The 26,086-nt window shown below is 43.4% G+C and overlaps 1 protein-coding gene and 1 non-coding gene across 9 annotated transcripts in view; both read left to right on the forward strand.

Annotated features, from left to right (window-relative positions):
- Nucleotides 1-11,112, forward strand: part of TMEM44 (transmembrane protein 44) — a 32,336-nt gene extending 21,224 nt beyond the window's left edge. For 2 of the 8 annotated variants that reach the window (XR_001518171.2, XR_003044075.1), the window contains 3 exons: nt 704-819; nt 6,469-6,501; nt 9,115-9,217. Coding sequence is in view for 6 of the 8 variants with exons in the window: in XM_015600197.2 (XP_015455683.1) it covers nt 6,469-6,501; nt 9,115-9,225 (144 nt within the window). In the remaining 2 variants the exon portion in view is untranslated. Of the gene's footprint in view, nt 1-703; nt 3,781-6,468; nt 6,502-9,114 lie in introns of those variants that run through there. The other 6 variants (XM_015600197.2, XM_015600212.2, XM_015600205.2 and 3 more) reach the window with 4 other exon arrangements.
- LOC112473683 lies at nt 2,939-3,046 on the forward strand. Its single transcript, XR_003044129.1, has one exon. It is a non-coding gene; the product is annotated as a U6 spliceosomal RNA (small nuclear RNA).
- Nucleotides 11,113-26,086: the final 14,974 nt, after the last annotated feature.

The following is a 26,086-nucleotide window of genomic DNA, read 5'->3' on the forward strand; positions in this document are numbered from 1 at the left end:
TAATCTCTGTCTGTTGCCAACCAACTTGGCTTCTGCTTCTGCTTGACCCCATGGGTTCGTAAGTGAACGCTTTCCAGCTCCCGCCATGGAGACTGGTGAACCTGGAAGCCACTCTGTGTCACTATGATGTGTTTATCTCTTCTGTGGTCCTTTATGATTTTGTAACTTAACTCTCAGATGCTGGTTCTATGTCCTTGGGGCATATACTGACTGTTTTGAGTTCCTACTTTGTCAGTGCTGGAGGAGGTGGAGAAAGAATGGTGCCTCAACAAGGCGCTGTAGCCACAGCACTCTAACTCACTGTGTTTGAATCCATTAATAAGAATAACAGTACTCATTGCTACTGTGTGTGTCATGAGCCAGGCACTATATGTTCTATACTTTGCAAGCACTGTTTGGTATGATCCTCTTAACAGCCCCGAGGCAGGTACCCTTGTTATTCTTATTTTCCAGAAGACGGGACTGGGACTCAGTGAGTTTAAGTAACTTACCCCCCCAAAAAACATTAATAATAATAATAATAATAATAATAATAGGTGACTGACATGGGATTTGAACCCAGCTCTGTCTGGCTCTGAAACCTCTGTCGTAGCCACTATGCTCCACTGCCTTGGCGGGAACTCGTGCCTTGGGAGGTATGCAGGACCAGGTGTATTATCCATCATTCCCATTTTACAGATGAGAAAACTGACTCTCTCCCCAGGACTCTTTCTCCTCGCCTGTGCTCTGCCTGGATTCTCCGGGAGTACCCCGTCAAACAGACAAGATAAAACACTGAGATCTGCAAGTAATCCAGTGGTGGCAGAACAGGAGGAAGGGGTAAGACGGAGACAGATAGGGCCTGTGAGCGCTCATGGAAGAAGAGCTTGGATTATTTTCACCTTTCCTCAAGTGTCCACTGGCTGGGCTGGTCAGGGCACCAGATGGATGGCATTGGAACCTCAGTGTGACCCTGTGACCCTGTAGAAAAGCTATTTGCTTGGGCTGTCCGGATTTCCAGATGTCTCCACAAGAGACAGCACACTCCACAGACACTGCGGATTCACTCGTTCATTCGCCCACTCACTCGCCCCTTCGACACAAGGCAGCCCCGCTCCTGGCATGGCCATCCGGAGGGTGTACTGGACAGATGCTGACTGCGCTCGTGTTCTATAGCTGGGGGCTGAGGCCCAGAGGGAGCAGGGCTTCCAGGAGTGGCCTACTCACTTCACCAGCTTTATGAGTGCAGGGTGGACTTTACCCCGCTGTTGAAACTGTTCGTCTGCCTTTTAAAGGTTTTATTTTTTTAGCCTCTGGGATGCAAGGAAAGATTAAGTCTGGCTTTGTGACGAAAGAGCATTTAGTTACTTTTTTCCCTTCTGTGCTTCCTAGTACTGTTATGGGCCTGGCATAAGAAGCTTTGTAGGAATTCTGCAAGGAGGCTGTTTCTGTCATCGGAACAAATTCTGCATGTTAGAGAATGACTACACCTGGAGCCGGTGCGGTTGTGGAGGTGGGAGGGGAGAACAGAGCCACACACCAGATTGCTCTGTCTGAAAGAGGGTCACGTCCCAGGCCTGTGTGTCCCGCTAATTCTGTACTTAAGGCTCTTGACAACCGGGACTGCTTGCTCCCTTCCCAAACCCTGCCTCCAGCACCAGCTCATTTTAGAAGAAAATACATATAAGAAGAAAGAGGCTAGAACATTCCAATAGGTACCAAAGGCCAGAAATAAAGTTGAAGATGTGGTTTCTCCAAAGATCTGTTTCCTCCCCGGGGAACTGGCATCATGTGCCATGAGACTGTGAAAGACAATACGTCCAGAAATGTGTGGGGCAGTCCGCTGCTTCCCCTGGGGATATGGAAAGACATGTCACCGGCTGTGCAGGAGAAAGAGGACTGACCAGGAGTCAGGTGGACACAGGGGCTTGTCTGGGCTCTCGCTGCCCTGCCAGGTGGCCTTGCTTTGACCTTCTTGAGTTTTTGTTTCTCCCTCTGTAAATGGGAATCGTGAGATCTGCTCTACCTTTCTTATAGAGTGACTGCGAGGATCAAATGGGGGTGCTGCTGGGGCTTTGCAAGACTGCCAGAGGTGTTATGTCGTGAACTGGAACACAGGCTGGAAGTGGGCTCCGGTATTCACTCCGGCCCTTTTAGCCATGGAACTGGGCAACACCCATTCATTTCTCTGAACCTGCTATGAAAGTGGAAATAATGAGCTTAGGGAGGATGGTGAGGCTCCACCAAGGTCAGAAAGTGAAGGAGCTTTGATGCAGTAGAGCACTGGTCCCATAAATGTTCATTATGAAACCCCAGCTTTGGACTGGATAATCTTTAAGGCCTTACTTAAAACAATGTGACCTTAAGTGTCAAAAACACTTATTGAAAGAGGTAGACGGCAGTTAATTACACTGAATCAATTCTTAGAAGTAGAAAAGCTTCCATCAAGAAAACAAAAGGGTCAACCACCAGCCAAACCTGTTCGTGTTCTTGACAACACAACAGCTCTGCCCAGACGCCACTCTTGGAACACCTCCTCCGGCCACCTCAGTCTCTAGAAGCATTTCCAATTCCACTGCCCGAAATCCAGAGTCCAGCTTTACTGCTTCCACTCAAACCAGTGTAGGCACTCCTGACCGAGCTCCTGTCTCCATCTCCTTTCATTGCTGTCCTACCCAGGATCTTCCCAGCATTGACCTCGGCCCCATGGCCTCCCTGCTCTCAGGCCTTCTGTGGCTCCCTACTGCTTACTGTTTAAGTTCACACCCCAAGCCTGACCTCCAGGACACATAATGGTCTGGCACTGGGCCAACTCGCCAGCTTTCTCTTCTCAGGATTCCTTGGCTCGGCTCTGTCATCTCCTCCTGCCCTTCGAGGCCCTGGCTAAATTCTGCTTCCTCCAGGAAGGCTTCCTGCTGCTCCTGAGTAGGGTTGCTAGATTTAACAGGCAAAAAATACAGTGCTCGCTTCGGCAGCACATATACTAAAATCGGAACGATACGGAGAAGATTAGCATGGCCCCTGCTCAAAGGATGACGTGCAAATTCGTGAAGCGTTCCATATTAAAAAAAATAATAATACAGGAGGTCCAGTGAAATTTGAACTTTAGATGAATGTACCTACACTAAAACATTATTTGTTATCTGAAATTCAGTTTTGCTGGGCATCCTGTGTTTTATCTGGCAACCCTACTCCTGGATCTAATTTCCCTAGACCACTTCTCAGTTCTTTTGAGCAACAAAGTTTCTTCTAAAAAATCAGGAACATACAATGTTACATGTCAATTATATCTCAGTAAAACTGGGGAAAACATGATTTTAAAAAGTCAGAAATAGGAGGTAAGCTCGCCAAGTCCTTTTCTGCTGAGGGTCCTAGGATTTGGCCTAAAACAGTATTTGTGACTGGATTTCAGAGATGCTTGTTCCCACCACTGCTGCCCACTGTTTTAATACACATGGCTCCTCCATCTTGGCCTTTGGGAATGTCCCTAAAGTGACATTGTGTGTCATCTTTATAAAGGAAACCAACCCACCATGGGTCACAACTTTTATCTCACTGATCCGGTTCACGATAGGCCTTGCATATGGCATCTCTCAGCCTGTGATGCATATTCCCATCTCACATCCCATTTCTCCCACAGCGGCCCAGGCAGGAAGAGCAGCACAGGGAGTTTGGACAGTTAAAGAGGAGGAAAGAAAAGTGTGGGAGGTGAAACGGTGCTTAATCCAAAGTGTCAAAGAACTACTTAATTAACTATAAATATTGTGTGTGTTATAAAGCAATAAAAAGAATGAGATTTTGCTTTTTTTTTTTTTAATTTTTAGGTGAGGCAACCCTTGGTTAACCTCACAGATTTCAAGGACCTTGTCAGTTTACAATCTTTTTTTTTTTTTTTTTTTTACACCTATAGCACCTGGTCTTCTTATATGGTTATATGGTCTCCTACCCAAGTACTAACCAGGCCCAACACTGTTTAGCTTCCAGATCTGACGGGATCAGGCTTGTTCAGGGTAGCATGGCTATAGATAAGAATGAGATTTTGAAGCATATGGTGGAATGTTTAAAAGTCTATAAGGTACCAGGTCACAGGGAAATCTACTTAATAAAATTAAGAGAGAACTGCAGCTAGTATGTATCTGGCCAGTCTTAAAACGTTATAATTAGGAGAAACAAAAAACCTTGAAAACAGGTCCCGAGTTCAGTACCATCTCACCTCCCCAATCTGGGTGGAGTCACTTCTGGCCAAATGTAAGAGGTGGGGACTGGACAAACGGTCTGTGAGGGCCCATCCACCTCCCCTAGTCACAAAATGTAAGACTAGAAAGTGACCATTTCCTCGGTGGCCAAGACACACCTCAAAGTCTTCAGGAACAAAGGGAAAGTTACCACATGGCCCATGGACAGGGGCTATGGGATGCCTTTGGTTTCAGAAGCATGAAAAAGAGTGCTTTTAGAAACGAGGTGATATGAAATACTACATGCTGCAGTTCACAAAGGTGATGGAATTGTGGTCCTGAAGACAATTTAGGGATGTGTGGACGTACTCATTACATTTTAAGGGAGAAAAGCCATTTGCACAATTTGGAGTGTGTGTGTGTGTGTGTGTGTGTGTGTGTGTGTGTGTGTGTGTGTGTGTTTTAGAGAGGGCTATTTAATAACTTCTTAGAGGCTCTTTTGGAGATAGAATTATGGATGATCTTTATTTAGTCTTTTTGAAAAAATTTCTATACAAAAATGATCACATTCTGTTCTTGAAATGAAGAAAAGATTGTAAGATGTTATTTTTACTTTTTTAAGAGGGGAGAGGAGAGACCTCAATTACAAAGATTTGGTTTAATTGTACTTCTTAGGCACATTATCATCACTGGCTTAAAAAGGAACTTAAAAAAAGAAATCTTGACTACTACCTCCGCTAGAGGGCACACTTCTAAAATTTTTAGACTGATGCTAAAGATTTAGAATGGCAGTTTCAAGGTTCCATTTCAATCCAGTTGCAGGGACTCTTAAGTTTATTTGTTTGCTTGGTTTTTTTTGTTCAGCTTTAAACAAGCTTTTTTTTATTTTGGAATAATTTTAGATTTACTGGAAAGGTGAAAAACTAGTACAGAGAGTTCCTGTATACCTTTACCTATCCAGTTTCCTCTAATGTTAACATGTTACACAACCACGCTACATTTGTCAATACTAAGAAATTAACATTAGTACAGTACTATTAACTAAACTACTGACTTTATTTGGATTTCACCAGTTTTTCTATTACAGTCCTTATTCTGGATACAACCCAGGATATCACGTGGCATTTAGTAATTTTTTTTTAACAAAACACCCACTGACTGTGGTAACCAGATTACAGTTTCTTTTTTGCATGAATATCTGTATATTTGTAAAAGTTATTTAACTTTTCCAACCCCAATGTTGTCATCAACATTTCTGTGTTTTGCAGTGTGTGTGGAACCATTATTTTTAGTAATTTTGTGTTTTCTCCAATTAATCTTTTGCTTTTGGCTTATGTTCCCCCAAGCAGGATCTTTAAAAGGTGAATGCAATAGAATTCTCATAACTTTTTTTAGGTTTAATAATGGCATTGTGCTTAGGATTTAAAGAAAAAGTCCTTATCAGTGAGACACATCCTGAAATATTTACAGATGAAATTATTTACTTTAAAATACTTTGAATAAAAATAATTGAGGAGCTAGAGAAAATAAAACAGGATGTGTATATGGGTGCTCATGAGATTATTCTTTTTGTGTGTTATTGAAAATCTTATAATTTAAAAGCTGTTTTAAATGGCAAGGTAAAAGAATTGAACAATAGAGACTTGGTTTTAATATGACGATAATGCCAGATCCCGTGGACTGTGCAGACTGGCAGCTATTCGATGTAAGAGACATTTGTAGAGTCATAGCTCTCTGTCAGAAATGCTCTCAGGCACTGCATACAGTGCCAGAAGAATGAGAGAAGACCGCGAAGCCGGCCTTCAAGAACTTAACTCAAACATAGTTGAGGCTTGGGGTGGAACTAACCGTTCAGTAAAGGCTGATTAAAAACGAATCTTGGCTGGTAGCAAATATCTCATATTTTAAGGTGGGGATTTTATTTGCATCTCTCTTTCTTAGTTTCGCGGTTTTGAGTTGACTCATCTCAGCCATGTGGTTAATAAGTGGAAGATTTATTATTATTATTATTATTATTACACCTAGTAATAATTTCTAATAATAGTAATTTAAAAATCTGTATGGGTTGTAATTTTTCCAAGCACCTGCAGCTCTTTATAGTTATCACAATTATGTTATTGATCATTTTAACTAGATTGTAGCTGCTAGTAGCTGCCGCCTTTCCGCTTGCTGATGTCAGCTGTTCCTTTGCCCCCAGACCATCAGAGGGCCTGCCTCCTGGCTCACTGAGCAGACAGAGGCAAATGCTGAGCTCTGCTCTGTAATGGTGGCAAAATCTATTCAATACTTTTCTATCTCTCTTTTTATTCTGCAGCACAACTATTGGGAAGCCCTAAACTCGGAGCAGGTATGGACAATTGTGCTCTCTCTCTATTCCAGAAGGGACTTCCTGTGGCTTGACTTCAGTTCCTGTTTTTGTGAGCCCCCCTTGGATGGCTGGGCCCATGCCAAATTCCTTTAGGAAAAAAAAAATGTGAAAACGAGAGGCAGGTCTGAGGATTTTCCAGGTTCTCTCAGTTCAGAGTGCTTTCTGCTTTGCCCGAACCATCTAGTAGGGGCTCAGAGAAGATCCGTGACCCAAGGAAGAAACTCGGTTTGGAACAGAGGTCTATGAGCAAGCAGGATAACGCAGGTTACGGATAGTAGCGGTGCTGGGGGTGGCTGCAGTAGTTGAAGCAAACATTCCTTCGCATTGTCATTCTGAGACCTTTGACAGCTGGCTGCTGTCGCCATGCCACCCTCACCTCCAAGTCGTAGCTGAGCACATTTTATGACAACCACCTATCCCTGTCGTCTCCTGAAATTGTTTCTGGTAAGACAGTAGATCATCTTTTGCTCAAATTCTCTTTATGCCTAGATTCCAGCAATGTTCTTATTACATAAAACAACGTTTTAAAACACATTATTCTGGGAAATCAGATGAAAGAGATTTAAAATGTTTTTGAAGGCTTAACCTACCACAAAGAGTTCACTTGATGAATGCAGTGGGCTGTCTCTGTTTGCTGGAAGCTGAATTGGTCAGGTGTAGAAAGAATAACTCTTAAGAACCCATTTCAAGAGCTGGAGCAGTGGTTCTGAAACATTAGGGCAGCTAAGAATCTTCCTAGATACTTGTTAAAATGATAAACCTTAGGACCCAACCCACAGATAGGGTCTAGGGTGGGTGACAGCCTTTTTAAAGAGCATCGTAGGCCCTTCTGGGGAGGTCGGTCCAAAGCACACTCAGAGCTGTGATCTAGAATGTGGGCCTCAGCTGGAAAACAGCATTAATCACAAAGCATACTGTCCATCCTCAGAGAACAGGCACCAACTTCCACCACTGGGCAACTGGGCCACGGAGACTGAGGGGTTGGGGGGCTCTTTTACATGGGATCTTTGATAACGTCAGGAAGGAATTTGCTTAGAGATGGCCCCCAAATATGCAACCACAAGTAAATGAGAAGTTAGTACTAGAAGTGGCTGGCACAGCCCCTAACAGCTACAGGGAGCTGAATTGTACCAACTAAATGAACTTAGTTCTTTGCCTGCAAGGTTAGTGGGGATGAGGTAGTCTTTTAACATGATATGTTTGTGATTACCAAGTAGTAGAGCTGAGTTGAGTTATTATCGGCAAATCACTCATTGATCTGGGCTCTTTTTTCCTGTCCAAAACAAAGCTATAATTCGTATTTTATAACCGGCATGGGGTCGGTACTATCTGTCAGTGGCTCAGAGAGCCTTGAAGACCTTATCTCGGACCTCTAAGGACCAGACTGATTGAGTCAGCTCAAATTTGACCATCTGGTGGAGCTTTTTTTTTTTCTTTTTGAGTGCATGTCCATGTCTGGCTCTATTTTCTTTCCCAAATAGATCATCTGGCCCAGGCTGACATATCCTATGTGTCCTTGCTTGTTATCTTCTGGGTCTTTTGATACTGTCAAACGTGACCTATGACTCAGAATTATCAGTCATAGAAACTTTGAAATGAAAGAGATTGTATTATGTAGTTGCTGATCTACCATCCTAAGTTACACATGGAGAAACCGGCACCCAGAGAAGAAGAGAAAACAAGTTAGTGGCAGAAGGAAGACTTGAGCCCAACCCCCTACTCACCTCTATGGCTGGAATCTTTAAGGATCCCCTTGCTCTGGGCCCATGTGCAAAGTTCTCTCTCTCATCCATCATATAAGAGCAATAGGAGGACTTTGCAAATAGCTTCATCCGTGCTTGTGTGGCCACCTCTTGTTTTTAATTTTCCACTCTTACCCCAGCCAATTTCAATTTCCCATACTTGTCTGGGTCGGAGCGATGAAATAGTCACTGGCTGTGACCACCACTCTGAATCAGGGCTTAAGTGTTTGTTTTTGACAAGTCTGTTGACCTCAAGTTTAGAGGAAACACCATGGTGGGGAAGGGTGGGCAAGGGCAGGCCAATGCCCTGCTTTTAAGGAACTCATCATCTCCCTGAGAGGACAAGACAGATGCCCAGAGAAAACTCAGGGCTGTCTATATGCAGCTGCAAGTGAATGGTAAAGGCTTTACAAAGAGAGGGAGTGAGAGCTCAATAGGCATAGGCAGTCAGGTAGGCTTCCTAGAAGAGGAGGTACTTACCTGGGCCATAAAGAATGGATTGTGTTTGCCTGATCTTTTCCAGGAATGAGTTAGGCATCGAAGTGGGGATTCTCAGGATAAAGGGAACATAACTCAGTCTCACTAGAGAAGGACAAGGAAAAAGAAAGTGGGGAGGGGGAGGGGAGCTGGTCTGTTCAGGGTGGCTTCTCATTAATTTTTTTTATTTATTTAAAGTAATACTTGCTTTGTTAGCTCCTAGAAACACTGGCCCAGTTAACTTGTCCTTACCTGTTTGTCCTTGTCTCTATGCCTGGGCCATGAGAACCAGGATTGGAACTGTTGTTGGGGGAGTGTAGGAGATGGGAAGGGTCTGTTCCGCCAAGGTACCTTTTGTGTCTTTTCTCCACAGTGGGACCCTGAAGATGTAAAATTTGAAGAGAACAAAGACAGCATGGAGATGCTTAGATCCTATATGCACAGGTACTCTGTGAGGCCAGCGGACTTGACCTCTGATAAGTAACACTTTCTGGAGCCAACTCAACAACTCAGAGCCCAAAGTCAAGTGTTTGTCAGAAACTGAGAAGGGATCAACCAGCAGCGACACCCATGGCAGGAATTTCAGCTTCTGCTGAGGCTGCCCAATAAGCGAAGAACCAGGAGCTGTCACTGAGCTTGGCTGGTCTGTGCCATGGCTCAGAATGGAGCTAAGACTTTAGGTCCTGTGGACAGACCTGACATGCCCAGTTTGTTCTGAAAATTAGAAGTTCACAGAGGACTGTTGTTTTGAAATATAAACCTTCATCCAAAGGATACTGGACCCTCTTTTCTCTTTCTCCTTTGATTCAACCATATTCTGAATATCTGCTAGGTGCCAGGAATGAGTTCATCTAACAAATAGCTAATGTGTTTGGATCTCAGTACAGCCCCATTCTGCCAGCCCTGGCTAAGCCTAGGAGATGAGAGGGGTGAGCCCACATGCTGGGGGTCCGGGACACAATCACAGGTGTGGACAGGACCTGGCTCCTGCCCTCCAGTCACCCACTTGAGTTTTCTGCTGGAAGTTAGAGATAAGACTGCTTGGTCAACCAAGTGTTTGTGAGGCCAAGTAAATTACTCTAGGTATCAGGACTTGCTCCAAACTGGCAAGGTTTGTACTGGGGCAGGGTGTGCAGGTGAAGGGGACTGTCTGCTTTAAGAGGCAACTGAAAGCATGCATAGGGTAAGAGGCAATGCAGCAGGTGTTAAATGCAATCACAACAATCCCGTTTTAGGATCGTTTTGATATTGTGATCATGAGTGAGGGGAAAGGTAGAGGGATTGTAGTAAATAAATCCTGATTGAGTGAACTGAAGTATCTCACTATGGAGCACAGAGAGAGAGGTCTGAATCCAGACACAGCCACAGAAGTCTGCCCCAAGGGGAAATGGGAGAAATGTCAAGAAATACAGCTCTGCTCCTGGCTGGCTCTTGGCAGCCCATGTGGCTCAGCGCTGCTGCCTGGTTTTTCCTAAGGGGTAGTGCAAGTCTGAGCAGCATGAAGAAGGAGGTGCCTCAGGGAAGCTGGTTGGTGCCACAGATCTCTGCAGAGATCCTAATCCTCTGGGTGAACTCTGATATAGAAGCGAACTTAAAGCCACCCTATTATCCCCTTTAGCCAACTGCTTTCGTTCCTGGTCGTCTTGTAATAGAGTTTGCTAAAGTTAGTTTTGCTTTGTGATCTGAACCACTGAAGCTATACTTAGAGGGAAGATGAAGATTTGAATTGGCAGGGTGTAGGGGAGAATTCCAGAAGATGAAACTATACAGAGGATTGGAATCAGGGAAGGGTGGAATCCAGTCAGGAAAGAGGAATCCGATGTGGCCAGAATAGGTGATGCAGTAGGGAGTGGGTAAAGAGGCTTGAAAGAAACCAGACTGTGCAGGCTGGGGAGTTGGTACTTAATTCTGTAGCTAACTGGTGGCCATGTGAGATACCAAAGTAGAAAGGTAATTGACAAGCCTCAGGTAGGCCACAGCTGATTGGTGAGTTTTTATTCCTGTGGCCACAACTTTTCAGGAAGCAGAAATGTACAGTCATGGACACAGCATGAATGTGGGGAACATGTTATCAGAGTGGTACCAGCAGGGCAGGAGGAGGACTCACCTTTAGAAAGACAGAGGCATGAGGATAGGATGACATCTCTGTAGTTTGCCTTTAGTCCATCCCGCTCTCAAGGAGAGGCTGGCTCATGCTCCCTGAGGCACCAGAAATTGGTTGGATCCTGATGGAAATGGCCACTCACCCAAGAACATCAAATGATGTTGCCGTATGTGGAGAAGAGCAGGTATATGGGACATCACTGTACTTTCTTCTCAATTTTGCTGTGAATTTAAAACTGCTTTTAAAAATTAAAGTCTTAAAAAATGATCTTGCTGACTTTCAGCAGTGCACACGACCTGAGCTGCAGATGTTGTCTGTCTCCCTAGATCCCATCATCCCAGCCTCTTCCTTTACAAACCAGTTCCTATCGGCCCGGCCCAAGCTAGTCTCAAAGCTGAATCCTAAGTTTCTTCATCCAGGGTGAACCATCAACCTGGGAATTTTGGAAGCAAAGTTTGGCCTCGTTCAATGAGAATCTGCCCGTTAGGCAAAGCTCTGGAACTCTGGAGCCTTCGTGAAGAGGAGCCAACCAAAAAGCCTTTCTCCTGGGAGCGTCCCTGTCTCTGCTGCAGCTTCATCCCTAGCTGTTAGTCAGGCCAGGAGGATAATGGAAATTACTTGCCCTGAAGCCTCACTGAGCAGTGTGAGGGGTTACCCACAGTGGGGAGAGGCTGGGGAACAAATGTATGATACTCTTCTGCCCACTCATCTGGAGATGAGAGATGTGTAATAGTCTTAGTTGTGCTGCCTATTATCTGCATGGCTTGGAGCACATTACATTATCTCTGTGGCATGGAGCACATTACCTAACCTTTGTGAACTCCTGAGGTACACTAAGAATAATACCGATCTAGAAAGCTTGTAGTGAAGATGAAGTGAATTAGCATCTATGAAATGCACAACAATACCTGCCTCAAAGTAGACACTGAAGCGGAATTAGTTTCCTTCTTCCCTATACTTCCTGGCCACATATGTGCCGAAAGGCAGTTAGTAACCAAAGAATCAGACCAGCCGTTTGAAAAGACTTCAGTGATTTGAATCCCCATGACTACAACTTCAATAAGTGATTTTCCAGCCCCTGCTTAAACTTCTCCAGTAAAAAAAGATTTCACCCATTTTAGCTCCCAAAAAACTTTGTGTTGTTTAGGGAGAGCTCCTAAAATCCTGTCTAGATCCTAAAGAACCAATCTTCTTATCTACTGCCAGCACTTCACTATGAGGAATAGATTTATTTCAATTTTATTAAATGTATTGGAGTGACATTGCTTAATATGATTATATAAGTTAGATTTAGGAACATCAACTGATGCCGCACTCACATGTTATGAGGGGATGTGAGTAAGGAGAGTCACTGGACCAAGGAGCATGGCTGAGCTCTAGCCTGATTCAGTGTGATCTTTATCAAGTCATTTCCCTTTCTGGGTCACAGTTTCCTCATCTGTAAAATGAAAGCCCAGATTTCTTTCCTCTTTTTTCCTTTTACAAATGTCAGTAAATTTTTGTTTCCCACAGGAGATAAACTCTCAAGAAAAAGACATTGTACTAATAAGACAAATTTCAGATAGACTTTGACAATAGGTTTCATTATATAATATATACACCTTTCTGTTTGGATTTTACTACCCTATTTAAGATGAAATTTGCCTTTTACAAAGAACCCTGTGTTTGCTGTAACATGAAGAGACATAGCATTTGACATTTACAAATTTTGCAATTCCTTCCAGGACAGAAAACCCAAAACTGTAACACCTTTCCAAACCTGGGGATTCTGGTCACTTCATTCACAGTCTCTATTATTGGCAGTTTATGTTGACCAAGGCTCATTCTTACTAAACTATCTCTTATATCGAAGGACATATGAAAAAAAAATGTCCACAACGTGAGAAAAAGGATCTGTATCAATCATTAAGAAAAAGCAGAAGAGATGTCTTAGCAGTGTCTCAAGACTAATCTCACAACACTTGTAAGATTCTCTCTACTTCATTTTTTCAATCAAGTCCCTTCTAGATCAATGTCCTTCACATTTTCCAATTATGTGGACATCGCTCTACTCCCTTAGACTTTACTTTGTTCTTTTTCCTAACATTCAGGTCAATCGTTTGGCTCTGCCTGGAATGAAGCCAAGATTTAGTGTCATGTTGAGAAAGATCTCTCCAAGAATTTGACACATCTGTTTGGTATTATTCTAATAGTGATCATGAGATGAGAGGGACAATCTTAGAGAAGTTCAAGAAATGGTGTTAAATCAAATGTTTTAGAGAACATCTGATTTGCTTTTCCTTTGTTTAACTCTGAAAACCAAACAAGGCACCAGGCATCCAGGACTATGCCTCTTGAGCCAGACACTTCATTCAACAGCGAATCCATTAATTTTAAGTGCTTTCAGATTAATTTCAGTTAATCTGTCACTTGGAGAACTCAGCATACCCTCCCCATTCCATTGGAAAATTTCCATCAGCTGCCAGTGCTGGCATCAGAGAACTACGCTCTACTGTTCTTGGTCCTCAGGGCCTACAGCTGTGATTTCAGTAGGGTTTAAGCCCTATCCAGGTCAGGGGCAGGAGTCCCCAACCTCCATGCCACAGACTTTTTCAGTCCCATGGCCTGTTAGGAGCTGGGCCATAACAGCAGGAGGTGAGCAGCAGGTGAGCCGGAGAAGCTTCACCTGTATTTGCAGCCGCTCCCCAGCGCTAGCATCACTGCCTAATCTCCACCTCAGATCATCAGGCGTGAGATTCTCATAGGAGCACCAGTCCCTGATGCCAAAAAGGTTGAGAAGGACTAGTCAGGGGTGCTTGGCCCCCGCTTCAGCCTCCATTGGGTTCATCCACAACCATGGGAGGGTGCATAAGTGGTCTCAAGCTACGAGGGGGGATGGTCCCCATTATTAGCACCTTCAAAATTGAATCCTGGCTCCTACTGCCCACCTACTTCTCAGAGAAGAGCTGCCAAACCCCAGCGTTTTGCAGTCCATTCAAACCTTCCCTTTCCCGAAAAGGAGGCAATGCACAATTCAGCGCCTGTGTACTATGCACTCCCCGCCCCGCCCCGTCTCAGCAAGTCTGCCAACCCCGCTATTCCCCCAGGGCCCCAGAGGGAGGTCTATGAGCGCTGGTTCCTTCCTCACTTCAGGCAGGTGGGGGGCCTTGGAGAACTGCTCAGAGTGTCCTTTGGTGTGCATTTCACACACACCTTGGTTTTTAAAGGGGTGATTTCAAGATTATTTCACCGTTCCTAACGTGTTTGGGGCCAATCAACATCCTTTATGGTGTAATCATTCTCTTTTTTAAAAAATATGTGACACATATTTTATGAAATAAAGACAATGCGGGTACATGGTTTTTAAAAAGTCAGATTTCAGAGCCCTAATGTAGCAAAATGTTAATGAAGAGAAACTACAGTGTCTTGCCCCTCTCTGGAGCAAGACATATTTCTCAGGAAACCACTCCTTTAAAACATTTTTTTTTTTTTAGGCACTAGTTTTAAGTTTTTGTTCTAGTAGTTTTTCTCTATTGGGCTTGATTTCAAGCATGTTTTCTAGCTAAAGGTTCCAAGATTATACATTTTGTTGTTGTCGTTAGTTGGATTTGTCTCCAGCTTCCATTAAGAGCAGGCAAATGAGACAGCAACTAGGACAGGGCCACCTGTGTGTTGGGGCCTGTGTATTAAGATCTATCTTCACATCCTGCAGGTTGCTATGGAATCATTCGTGCCAGGGTCCCCTATTATTCCTGAGCTAGGACCCAACTTCCAGTCCAGTGGCTCCAAATCAAAACTGCCTTCAGGGCAACTTGGCAAATGCCACTCCTCTGCTCTGGACTTGACCTTGCCCTTCATCCTTTTAGCTCTCCTCATGCAGATGCCTTAGCACTTGGAGCATCTCCAGTGCAAGTCTGAGAGATTTCCTAAAATCACAACTGGGGCAACGGGCCTTGTGCACTGCTGCTGCCACAGTCTCTCTCAGGGTACTGCGTGGCCACATGTGAGAAGGACCATTCCGTAGGCCTTTCCTTCTGACTAACAATTGCACTTTGTGGAATATGTGTATCATAAAGCTCTCATATGTGTGATACCTGTTCAAATATAGGCTCTTAGGCTCCACCCCTCGTGATTTCCTAGATCTAGGCAGGGTCTGAGAATCTTTAACAAGCTCCTCAAGTGATTCTGTTAAGGGGAGATCCAAGACCACTCCTTGAGAAACACTGCCTCAGGGAAATTATCTTTTAAGCTAATCCATTTGTGTGAGATGTGCTCATAGAACTATTTAGAATAGCAAAAAAAAAAAAAAAAAAAAAAAAAAGTGAAAAAGCCCCCAAACCCCACTGTTGAGAAAGATTAAACATTATACAGATGCTCCTCAACTTATAGTGAGGTTACATCCTGATAAACCCCACTGCAAATTGAAAATATCATAAGTCAAAAATGCATTTAACATACCTAACCTACCGAGAACATCATAGCTCACACTAGCCTACCTTAAAAGTGCTCAGAACATTTACATTAGCCTACAGTTGGGCAAAATCATCTAACACAAAGCCTATTTTATAATAGAGTGTTGAATATCTCCTGTAATTTAGTATGCCTATAATAGTTTTCACACCATGGTGAAGTTGAACTGCCATAAGTTGAACCATTGTGTAAGTTGGGGACCATCTATACCTTAATGAAGAAATGATATTTATCCATTAAACCTAAAAGATCGTAGATCTATAGACTGAAGAACAGACCTGAATTACCTCGAATTGATGTAGTTCAGTGCATAGGTGGCTTGCTTTCTCACAACATGAATTCTGACATGGTAAAAAAAAATCTACAAAAGACAATGTCGAGTAACAAAGGCAGAACACGAGAGAGTACGTGCCACTACTAGTAGTTATTTAAAAACATCGTTTACTATTAACATCAGAAGAGTCACATACGTCATTATAAGACTTTCTGTTGTAAAGGAATTATGTGGATTCTTGTAGTGGTTTCTTGAAAGTGAAAGCAGTTAAATACATCCCCCAAATTAAGTTTTCTCCCCTTAAATTCCCTTTACTTTAAAGCTTGCAACACAAAGACCTTTTATTCTAAAAAGAAACCTTTTGGTTCAAGCAGCTGCTGTAGTTCCAGCTCATTGCCAATCATGTCCCACAAGACCAAAGAAAGGTAACAGGAGACCACAGAGAAACTACTCCCAAACCAGGGAAAATAGGCAGGAGAGAGCCCCTGAGAAATATGACAGCCAAATTACTGTTTAAAAGCAGGACATAAAAAAAATAAAATAAAAATAAAAGCAGGACAAGAAAATTAAAATGACAAGTTTTTTAGAGTTCTTAGTATGAATAAGAAAAGGGGCATGTGAAAAAGAGAACATAGAAGTAAATTTCTCGTGTATATGTTTATGAATTTTATACTTTTTAATGGGTTTTGGTACTTTATAAACTTTTCTAATTAGTGTACTTTTATCATATAGACAAAATAAACTATAGAAATTTATAAATACATATATGATTCCCCAAATAAAATCTACATAAATATTAGAGAATTCATAAGTAACTATACTGTGTATTAGTGCATGTATTTTTATCTTGCTCTCTGTGAGTATGTAGAAATTATATTTCCTTTATATTTTTCAATTTATACCTTTTCTATAATGAGGATATATTTCTCTTAAAATTAGATAAAAACAAACTGAAAAAGTGATCCACTATAATAATAATTGACAGGCAAGGACCTCAAAACTTGCTAAAAGAACTGCATGAGAGATTATTGGAAATAGTATTTTCACATGATTCCTTTATTAATTACAAACAGAAATGAGTTTCTTTATAATGATGAAATCTGAAGGATATAACTTTAACCAAGTAATCAAATTTACATCACCAAAATAGGATAAATTGACGAGTGCCTCCTGATGTAATAATATTCTGAGTGAGATACAATATCGCCTACGAAATATTCTTGCCAAAATATTTTAATTGGGATCTATTTTTGAGGAAACAATCAAATTGTGGGACATTCTACAAAACAACTGCGTTTGATTTTTAAAATGTCAATATCATGAAAGAAAAAGAAAAGATTAGCAAAATGTTCAAGTTTAAAGGAGTCTAAAAGGAGGAATGGAAAGCTATATGGGATTATTGGAACAACTGGGAAAATCTGAATATGTGTAGTATAATTAGTTAACATTGTTTTATTTTTTCAGAGTGATAATAGTATTATGGTTATATAGGAGAATGCCCTCTTCTTAGAATATACAAGTCAAACTATTTAGGAGAGAAGCATCATGATTCGGCAACCGACTTTTAAATGGTTCAATGGTTGCGGAGGGGCGGGGGAAGTATATAAAAAAAAGTTTTAAAAAAAGGTATATATGTGTATATAGAGAGAGACATGAAGCAAATGTGACAAAATGGGAACAAATGGTGAATCCAGATGAATAGTATAAGCATGTTCATTGTATCATTCTTTTAATTTTTCTGTAGGTTTGAAGTTTTTCAGAGAAAAAAGTTGGGGGACAAAGTGCAGGAGTAAAGACTCACAGTCAGCTCCACATGAGATGGCTCTCCATCACACTTGCCAATGAGGAGCCTGAAATCCTAGGGCTTTGCGAAGGAAACAGCTGGATTACTAGGGGCTGCTTTTTAAACAGCTTCCCAGTGGGGCTGGATTCCGTTAATTGTGGGATTATGTCAGGCCACAAAGGGTGGACAGATTCCAGTCTGGTACTGAGAAAAAAATAGGCCCTATATCTCAGACAGCTCTGATAAGGTACCTCCATGGATATGAGTAATGGTCAGACCCAGGGGATGAACCCAGGCTAAGAAAGCTGGACAATGGAAAGCCTGGAGAACCGTGACAAGGAAATTCTTCCCCTGAATTGCCTTTTCCTATTGAGATAAGATAGTACACAATAAAACGCCGGGCTCAGATGTGCTGCCACCGATCCCAGCGGGAGCAGCCGGCACTCAGGCCTTAAATAGAGCACTTGAGTGCCTGGCACTGTCAGCACCTGGGTGGTCCCTAGAAGGTTTGCTGTGGCCACCCATGAGGCAAGGTTATTGCTCTCAGACCCAGAAGGCCTGGGGGCAAGTCCTGATCCCACCACTCTCCATTTGTGGGACTGATCCTATGATTCTTGTTCACCCAAAAAACTTTATTCCTCTCCTACTTGCCTTATTGATGGGCTGCAAAAATGAAAACAAACTATGAAAGGGCCTTTTCAACTCCTAATAGCCATTGAGATATCAGTTATTATCATTCCTAGGCATGAAGCTGTTCATTTTGTAGCTTCCCCTAGTTTTAGATTCTCCTGGATGTCTTTTAGGCCCCGAGTACATTTTTATTGGGAGGTTTTATGAGTAAAGCCCTTTCAATGTCTGAGGAGGTAGGATTGAGATACTTTTAGATGCTTCACTTCCTCCTGACCAAGCAGAGAGTGGCAGAGGATGTTACCCCCTTTGATATACCTTAACTGGGAAATAGATCCACTCAGGCAAGCGGTGACTCACCCAACTTTCCGGGAGTGAGTCAGTGTCCTAGCTGAGTGAGCACTGGCAGTCCTCTGCCCCAGTGCTGCAAGGGAGGGGAAGTGGGCCTCGCCTCAGTCCAGGATGTCAGCCTTGGCATCGCAGGGGCAGTAGAGCAGAACCAACAGAGTAAATAGGGAACAGCACCTTTGATTGGTCTTCAGGAGAGGACTGGGCTAATGGGTATGTGCTCCAGAGAAAGGGTTTGTCTCATTGCAAGGGAGAACTTTCATCTTGCCATATCCAAGCTACAGTGGTTGCTGGGAGCTCCCCAATACTAGAGTTGTTCCAGTATAGCTCTGTCACCCCTCCACTAAGATGTTTTGGGGAAGATGCCGCATTGACCAGAGAGTTGGATCAGATGATATACCAGGGCTCTTCCAACCTTAAGAATATGAGCTATTTTTGTCTAGCAACGAATTTGGATTAACTTATTCTCGGCTTACTGGCCATGTGATCGTGGATCTGTTAGCTTTGTGAGACAGTTTTCTCAGCTGTAAAATGAGACTGTTAACACCCACCTTCCTTATTTCAGAGGATTGTTTTAAGTATCAACAGCGATAAGAAATGATTCTTGGTGAAATCATAAATGTTCTCATCTCCCTTTCAGTACTCTGCCCGCAGTTCCAGGTGACCAGTGAGTGCCTGGAAAGACTGTCCAATAGGTCAGAACAAAGGTCACAGGTGCTCAGTGGTCAGCACTAAATCCGATTTCCATGGGTACTCCTTCACCCTTTCTGCCTTCTCTATCCCTCTACCTTTATTCTTCCCTACTTCCTTTCCCTGATGTCGTTCAACTAGCACTTTCCGAGTGGTTATTCCCAGACACCCTGCTGGGCCAGGGAAGTGCTGAAATAACACCCAGTCTTGCAAGGGTGTCTCACCTGGTTAGGGGAGAGCACAGAGAAGGGCTGAGGTGGGCAGTGCCCTCAGGGAGGTTTGTGCGGTGGGCAGTTCTTTGGCAGGGGTGAAGCTGGAGGAGGGGAGGCCCGACAGCGGAAGTACTTGCCAAAAAACGAGCCACCCGAGCCTGTCTTTGAAGAATGGGTCGTGATTTTCCAAGTAGAGAAGGCAAGGGGAGGAGGGCTGAACAAAGCGCATGAATGTGTGCCGTGGGCCCTGGAGGCTTTGCCTCTCTGCTCCAGGCCTCACCCAGCTCCCTCCCTCTGGTCAGCTGTGTTTCCAGCATAGCTTATTTCTAAAGCAGGAAGGTTTGAAAACTAGAAACAGTTCCTGGAAACACTGCTGCCTGCTCCCTGGGGTTGTGAAATGTGACCGTGAAATAAAGGCAGCGATTCTCAGCCATGGCTGTGCAGCAGAATCACCTGTGGTTTGTTTTTGGTTTTGTTTTAATTCAGATTTCTTGGCCTCACCCTTCATGTATTCTGATTCAGGAAATCTGAGACAGGGCCCCTGAAACTGGCATGATCTGCTCTCACGAATTTGATAGTAGAAGAACTATCACGGCATCTTTGTTTTTCGAGTTCCTCACTAAACACTGCCCATGTTTTCGTGAAGGAAGCAGTCTGCTACTTATCTTCCCTGTGCCTCATTTTCCTCACCCTGTGAAATAGGATAAAAACAATTCTCACATGACAAGATAGTAATGAAGACTCAAAGAGTATAGAGAAGATAATAGCAGATAGTAAGTGCTCAGAAAATGATGGCTATTGTTAGGGAGGCAGCAAGGCCTGCCTTGTGTTTAGGGGTGTGGGCTCTGGAGCTAGACAGCCTGGATCACAACCTGGCAGTTACTCTATAAACTCTGTGCCTCAGTTTCCTTCCCTGTACAATAGGGGTGATAACGACTCCCTCAAAAAACTGTTATTAAATGAATGAATGAGTGCAAGACACATCAATGCTGGGCAAATAACACCAAAGAAATATTAGCAGTTATGGTTACTTCTGCTGTGACCTCTTGCTGCCTCGTGGTGTCACTGTTGGACATTGGTCCTACCCTGTCCTCAGTTGGTGCCCACCAGCTGTTTCTAGCAGCCTTTCAGGCCCAGCTGTGGCCCTTTGAGAAGGGAGCATCGCCTCTCACTTTACTAGCCATGGCCAAGTGTACCATCTTAGTTTCCTAATACAGCAGTTCACCTACACAGCCTCCCCTTAGAACACCAGCTGGGCCTGCAATGCTGAGTCAGATCCAGTTCCAGCCCCACCAGCTGATGGAGCCCGAATCTCCACTCTCCCACTTTCTTCCCCACAGAGACCCACCCTAAGGTCTGCAGCTTTTCTTTGACCACCTTGGAGTCTAAAGGGTCTGACTATACCCTCTTCTCCAGGGAGACTAGTCTTTAAAAGGAAGTCAGCAGGGTAAGTCCCAGGGTCCTTGCATTCCACTCTGTTCAGAGGGCTGCCTGTCCTCCTTGATGCCAAGCCACTGACTCACTAGGGAGAGTCCCCTGAGAGGTTACCAAGTGCCAGCACTTAGCCTTCTTGTGGAACCACTGCAGGCGAGTTTAAGATGTTCTTTTTTTTTTTTTTGCTTTTTAGAGAAGAGGGGAAAAAACCCACACATCTAATTTCTGCTTGGAAACCATATTAGGTATAATTTTTAAAACCCTATGCATAATTCTCATATCCAGCCAAGGTAGAAAATCACTGAAGTAAGAAGATTGAGACCTACCGGTTATTAAAACTCACCTGTGCAAGAGGGAGGCTGGGTGTTTATTCCCTGAAAGCTGCCATCCCTCAGAACATTTTGATCCTAGAAAATTGGAGCTAAAGCCATCCTCAGAGATCAGCTGGCTCAGTGATTCCCAAACTCAGTGTGCAGCAGAATCCCAGTGATCTGCTTATCACACAGAATCCCGAGTCTTGCTGATTTGGTAGGTCTGGGGGTGGATGAGTGGGGAGAGATCCCAAACCCTACTGAGATGCCTCAGAAAGGGATCTAGGGTAGGTGTGTAAAGTGGGCAGGGGGCTGCCCACACAGTCACACCCAAGCAGGGATTTATGAGAGGCAAGGGTGGCAGCTCAGGTAGGATCAGACGTGAGGGAGTCTGCATCAGAAGCTGGAAACAAAATATAATTCTCAAAGTTAAATCTCAAATCTCTTGCCAAATAATATATTCCCTATCTGGCTGTTGGGGCATATTTTCAGATGGAAGAAAATTTATGTCCAAAGCAAGAATCCCAATATCAGAGCCCTCCGTGGGAACGGAGGTGAACCCCTGGGAATACAAGCCGGGAAGACAATTGCTGCCAATGGTCCGCGAGGAAAGCCTTGGGCTCCGATGACCTCATGGCTCTTTTCTGTCGCTGGTGACTGGACACTCCCTTCCCCTCTGCCCACCTCCACCCAGAGGCATATCAGACAGATGACCACATGAGCCCAGGGGAAAAGTGTTCCCCATCGATAACACACATTCTCACGTGCTGCTGCCGCCACCAGCCTCATCTCCCCAATGTCAGGTGATGTCAGGCTGAGCAAGCCTGAGTGAGGTCAGCGGGAGCTCTCTTCCTGGCGACGCAGGAATTTTTGAAAGTTGCACAAGGGCAAATGCCTAATCATGCCTTGAATTCTTTGTGTGAAACCTTTAGCTCCATCAGCTCGAGTCACATTTGACCCTGGCTGACTACACCATGTTTTGTTTCTCTGAGCAGTGTTCTTTGTAAGAGGTAAAATAATATTTCCATCTCTCCCCAAAGTGTCAGCGCGGTGGCCTGTCCAGCCATACAGTAGGTAATTGCTGAATCAATCTAGGCTCAAATGCTACCTCCTCGAGATCCCACATCTCAGAAAGACTCTTTTCCCCCCTCTCTGCAGTCTGTCAGTGACTCTAAGTTGTCTCCTCCCTGCCAAATAACTCAGTAATAAAGAACTCAGTTTGTGGGGCCAGAGCCTCTTGGGCATCACAGATTCCATCATGCCAGAAGATTACCAAAAAATCCTTTCCCCATGTTATCATGCTCTCAAACCTCTGACCGTTCCCCAACCTTCCCCTGCCTCCCACTTGGCTAAATATTTGGGAACTGAAACAATAGCCTTACTGAAGCAGTGGTGGGCAATTACTGGAAAGTCATGTGATTGTCTGAATTGAACCAATTTGTCAAAGACCATTTTCCTTTCACTCATCACCTCCCCCACACCCCACGATAAGATAGGGTCCCCAGAGCACAATAATCCTTTCCTGAGATACAATATAGAGACTCCTGAGAAAAGAAACAAAAGTGAGGCTAAATTTGGCTTTTCTGGGACTGAAGAAAAGCAGGCAGGCATGCCGGGTCCAGCTTGAGGAAGCGAGGGTGGGCCTGGTTTCGTGTCTCTAGGGCATCTGCTTAGATCACCAGGGGTTTGGAGAACAATGCAAGGGGGTTGCGAGGCCCTCGATGAAGTGACAAGAGCCTTGCGCAGGCTCTGTAAAGTCTCTAAAATGATAGTCCATGGCTTTAGACTTGAATTTTTTAAACTGTAAACTCCTTACCCCTCCTACTCGAATAAATTATTAACGAATTACAGACCCGAGCAGTGGTCCACTTCAGGGCTCTGTGAAGCCCCTAAAGTTGTAGGTTTATTTTGGTATGCATTCATATTTTGTTTTGTTTTGTTTGTTTGTTTGTTTGTTTAAATTAGTTTCAAGTATACAGTACATTGGTTAGACATCCATATAGTTTGTAAAACGATACCCTCAATTGCTCCTTTCCTTCTCTGACCCTCCACCTAGCCAACATATTAATGCTAACTGCATTCCCTATGCTGTGCTCCCCATCCCCGTGACCATCCATCAGCTACTAATTTGTACTTCTTTAACCCTTCGCCTCATTCTCTCTGCCCCGCAACCATCTTCCCCTCTGTCCATCACCAAATTGTCCACCACCAAATTGTCCACTATATCTGTGAGTCTGTTTTTGATTAGTTTGTTCTTTTTATTCCTTAGACTCCACATACAAGTGAAATCATATAGTGTTTATCTTTCTCTATCTGACTTAAATACCTTCTAGGTCCATCAGAGCAATATCTTTTTCCATCCCCTTCTTTTTAGTCTGTGGGTATCTTTTAATCTGAAGTGAGTCTCTTGTAGGCGGCATATATAGGGGTCTTGTTTTCTTATCCTTTCAGCCACTGTATCTTTTGGTTGGAGCACTTAATTCTTTTCCATTTGAGGTACTTATTGATAGGTCTGTAGTTGTTACCATTCTTTATTCCTGTTTTTGATACATGTTTTTTCTTCTTAAAGAAGTTCCTCCAACATCTTCTGTAATACTCACTTGGTGGTGATAAATTCCTTTAGTTTATTTTTGTCTGGGAAGCTCTTTATCTGTCCTTCAACTTTAAATGATAACTTTGCTGGATAAATTATTCTTGGTTGTACATCCTGGGTCTTCATCTTGTTGAATATTTTTTTGCCAAGCCCTTCTGTCCTGCATAGTTTCTTTTGAGAAATCAGCTTCCAGTCTTATAGGTGTTCCCTTATAGGTAACTATCTGTTTTGCTCTTGCTGCTTTTAATATACTTTCTTTGTATTTAAGCTTTGGCATTTTAATTATGATGTGTCTTGGTGTGGGCCTCTTTGGATCCCTGGTTTTGGGGATTCTCTGAGCTTCCTGAAGTTTTATGTCCATTTTTCCTTCACCAGGTTAGGGAAGTTTTCCATCATCATTTCTTCAAACAGCTGTCCAACATCTTGATTTTCTTCAGGTATGCCAATCAGGTGGATATTTGGACCCTTAATAGTGTCCCATATGTTTCTTAAATTATTTTGATAGTCTTGGCATCTTTTTTCTTACCATTGTGATCGAGTGTCCTTGGCTTTCCCGTCCTCTAGATAGGGCATTTGATCATTTTCTTTACTCACTTTGTTTATTCCTTTGTTTATTCCATTTAATATACTTCTCATCTTGGATGATGTGTTCTTCATTTCAGACTTGTTCCCTTTCATAATTTCCATTTCTATTTTTATGGGGTTTTTTTTTTATCTCTTTGTTGAAGTTCTCACTGAATTTATCTACACTTCCCAAAAGTTCATTGAGCATCTTTATAACCAGTGTTTTGAACTCTGCATCTGTTAGATTACTTGACTCCATTATATCTGGATCTCTGTTCTGTTCTCTCATATGGTTTCTGCTTCTTCGCCTTCCCATTTTGGCTGCCTTTGCGTGTCTGTTTCTATGAACTAAGCAAAGCTCCTCAGTCTCCCGGTCTTATTAGCGTGGATTTGTGAAGTAGGTGTCCAGTGGCATAGTCCTGAGAGGGGTTTAGCTGCGGGCCAAATTTAGCTCAAGCCTCTGCCCCTTCAGGGTCACTTGTTAAGATTCAGCAAGCAATTCACAGATGCTGTGCTTATAGTTACCTCAAAAGGCCACACTAGAAATTGAGGCCAGCTGGCTCCAGTATAAGTCTAGGCAAGGAACACCTGACTCGCTGAGGATATACTTGGATGTGGCTTGGGTGGGGTGCTGAGTTGGGGGAGGTAGGGTTTCAGGGAATCCTCTGGATAGAGTGACCTCTGTTATCCAGTTTGATGACATCTCAGCTATGGCAGTGCTGTGTCTGTGCACTGGGAGTGGGGAGGGCTCAACAGGAAGCAATGGATACTGCCAACACTTCTGTACAGAGTGAGTCTTGCCTCAGCCCTCACTCCAACACTGTCTCCCTGTAAGTTCAAGATCTCAGGTGATTTTTCCTTGCTGCTTGCTCCTTGTTTCTGTCTGAACTTTGATTTGGTGGCCAGAGGGATGAGCAGAGCCTCTATCATCTACGCCATTTTTTTTCCTCTCCTGCATCCACGATTTTTTTTTTTTTTTCTGGGCAAGAGTTCTTGGCTTTACTCTGATTCTCAAAGGGATCTGCCATCCAAAAAAGATGTTCCCCTTTAGGAGGAGTGCCCCTGCCCCAGGCAGAGCTCCTATCCTTTATGGAAATACCAGTCAATTTTCAATGTGCATTAGAATTAGCTGGGTATCCCGTTAAATTGATTTGGTAGGCCCGAATGTGTTCAAGAATCTGTGTTTCTGATAAGCTCAAGGTGATGCCCAGTTTGCTGGTCCTGGGACAATGCTTTTAGTAGAGAAGCTTAATGGCAAACAGTGATTCTCTCACCCAAGCCTGGATCATGACCACAGCCACCTAATTGATCTCTAGTCTACCCTCCCTATGGCCACTGGAGTGACTGAAAGGCACAATTCTAATCACATTTTTCCCCTTCCTTAAAATGTTCTGTGTGCCCCCCACCCAAGTTAAATAAAGACACCTCAGAATCCATTGTCTAGTTCCATGAGTAATTAATTTCATTCATGCTGGAATATCTAAGGGCAAATACTGGGAGTAGGGGGTGGGAGAGTCTGAATTCCATTCCTGCCATTTCTTAGCTTTGTGAGCATCTGAACTCTAGTTTCTTCATATGTGAATGGGAAAAAAATACTTCAGGGAATTATCATGAGGAGCAAATGAGATAGTGTATGTAAAGCATTTAGCACAGTGCCCATACATAGCAAACGTTAAATAAACAATAGCTGTTTTGACTTACTTATAATATACCCTAGGGTTTCCATTTGTCACATGATTCTCTGCTCAGATGATCCTTCCAGTTCTGCTTTTATGACTGCATCAAATGCCACCTCTTCCTCAAATCCTTCCTGATCTCCTCCAATCACCATCCAATCTTTCTCCTTAATTGTAACACTATGGTGGATTTCCTTCTATATTCTGCCTACAGAAATGCCAGCGTGGTTTTGGGCAGATATTAACAATAGTTACTAGTAAAGTTTTATGAAAACGAATT

Source organism: Pteropus alecto, unplaced genomic scaffold (genome assembly GCF_000325575.1).
Source record: "Pteropus alecto unplaced genomic scaffold, ASM32557v1 scaffold311, whole genome shotgun sequence".
NCBI lineage: Eukaryota > Metazoa > Chordata > Mammalia > Chiroptera > Pteropodidae > Pteropus > Pteropus alecto.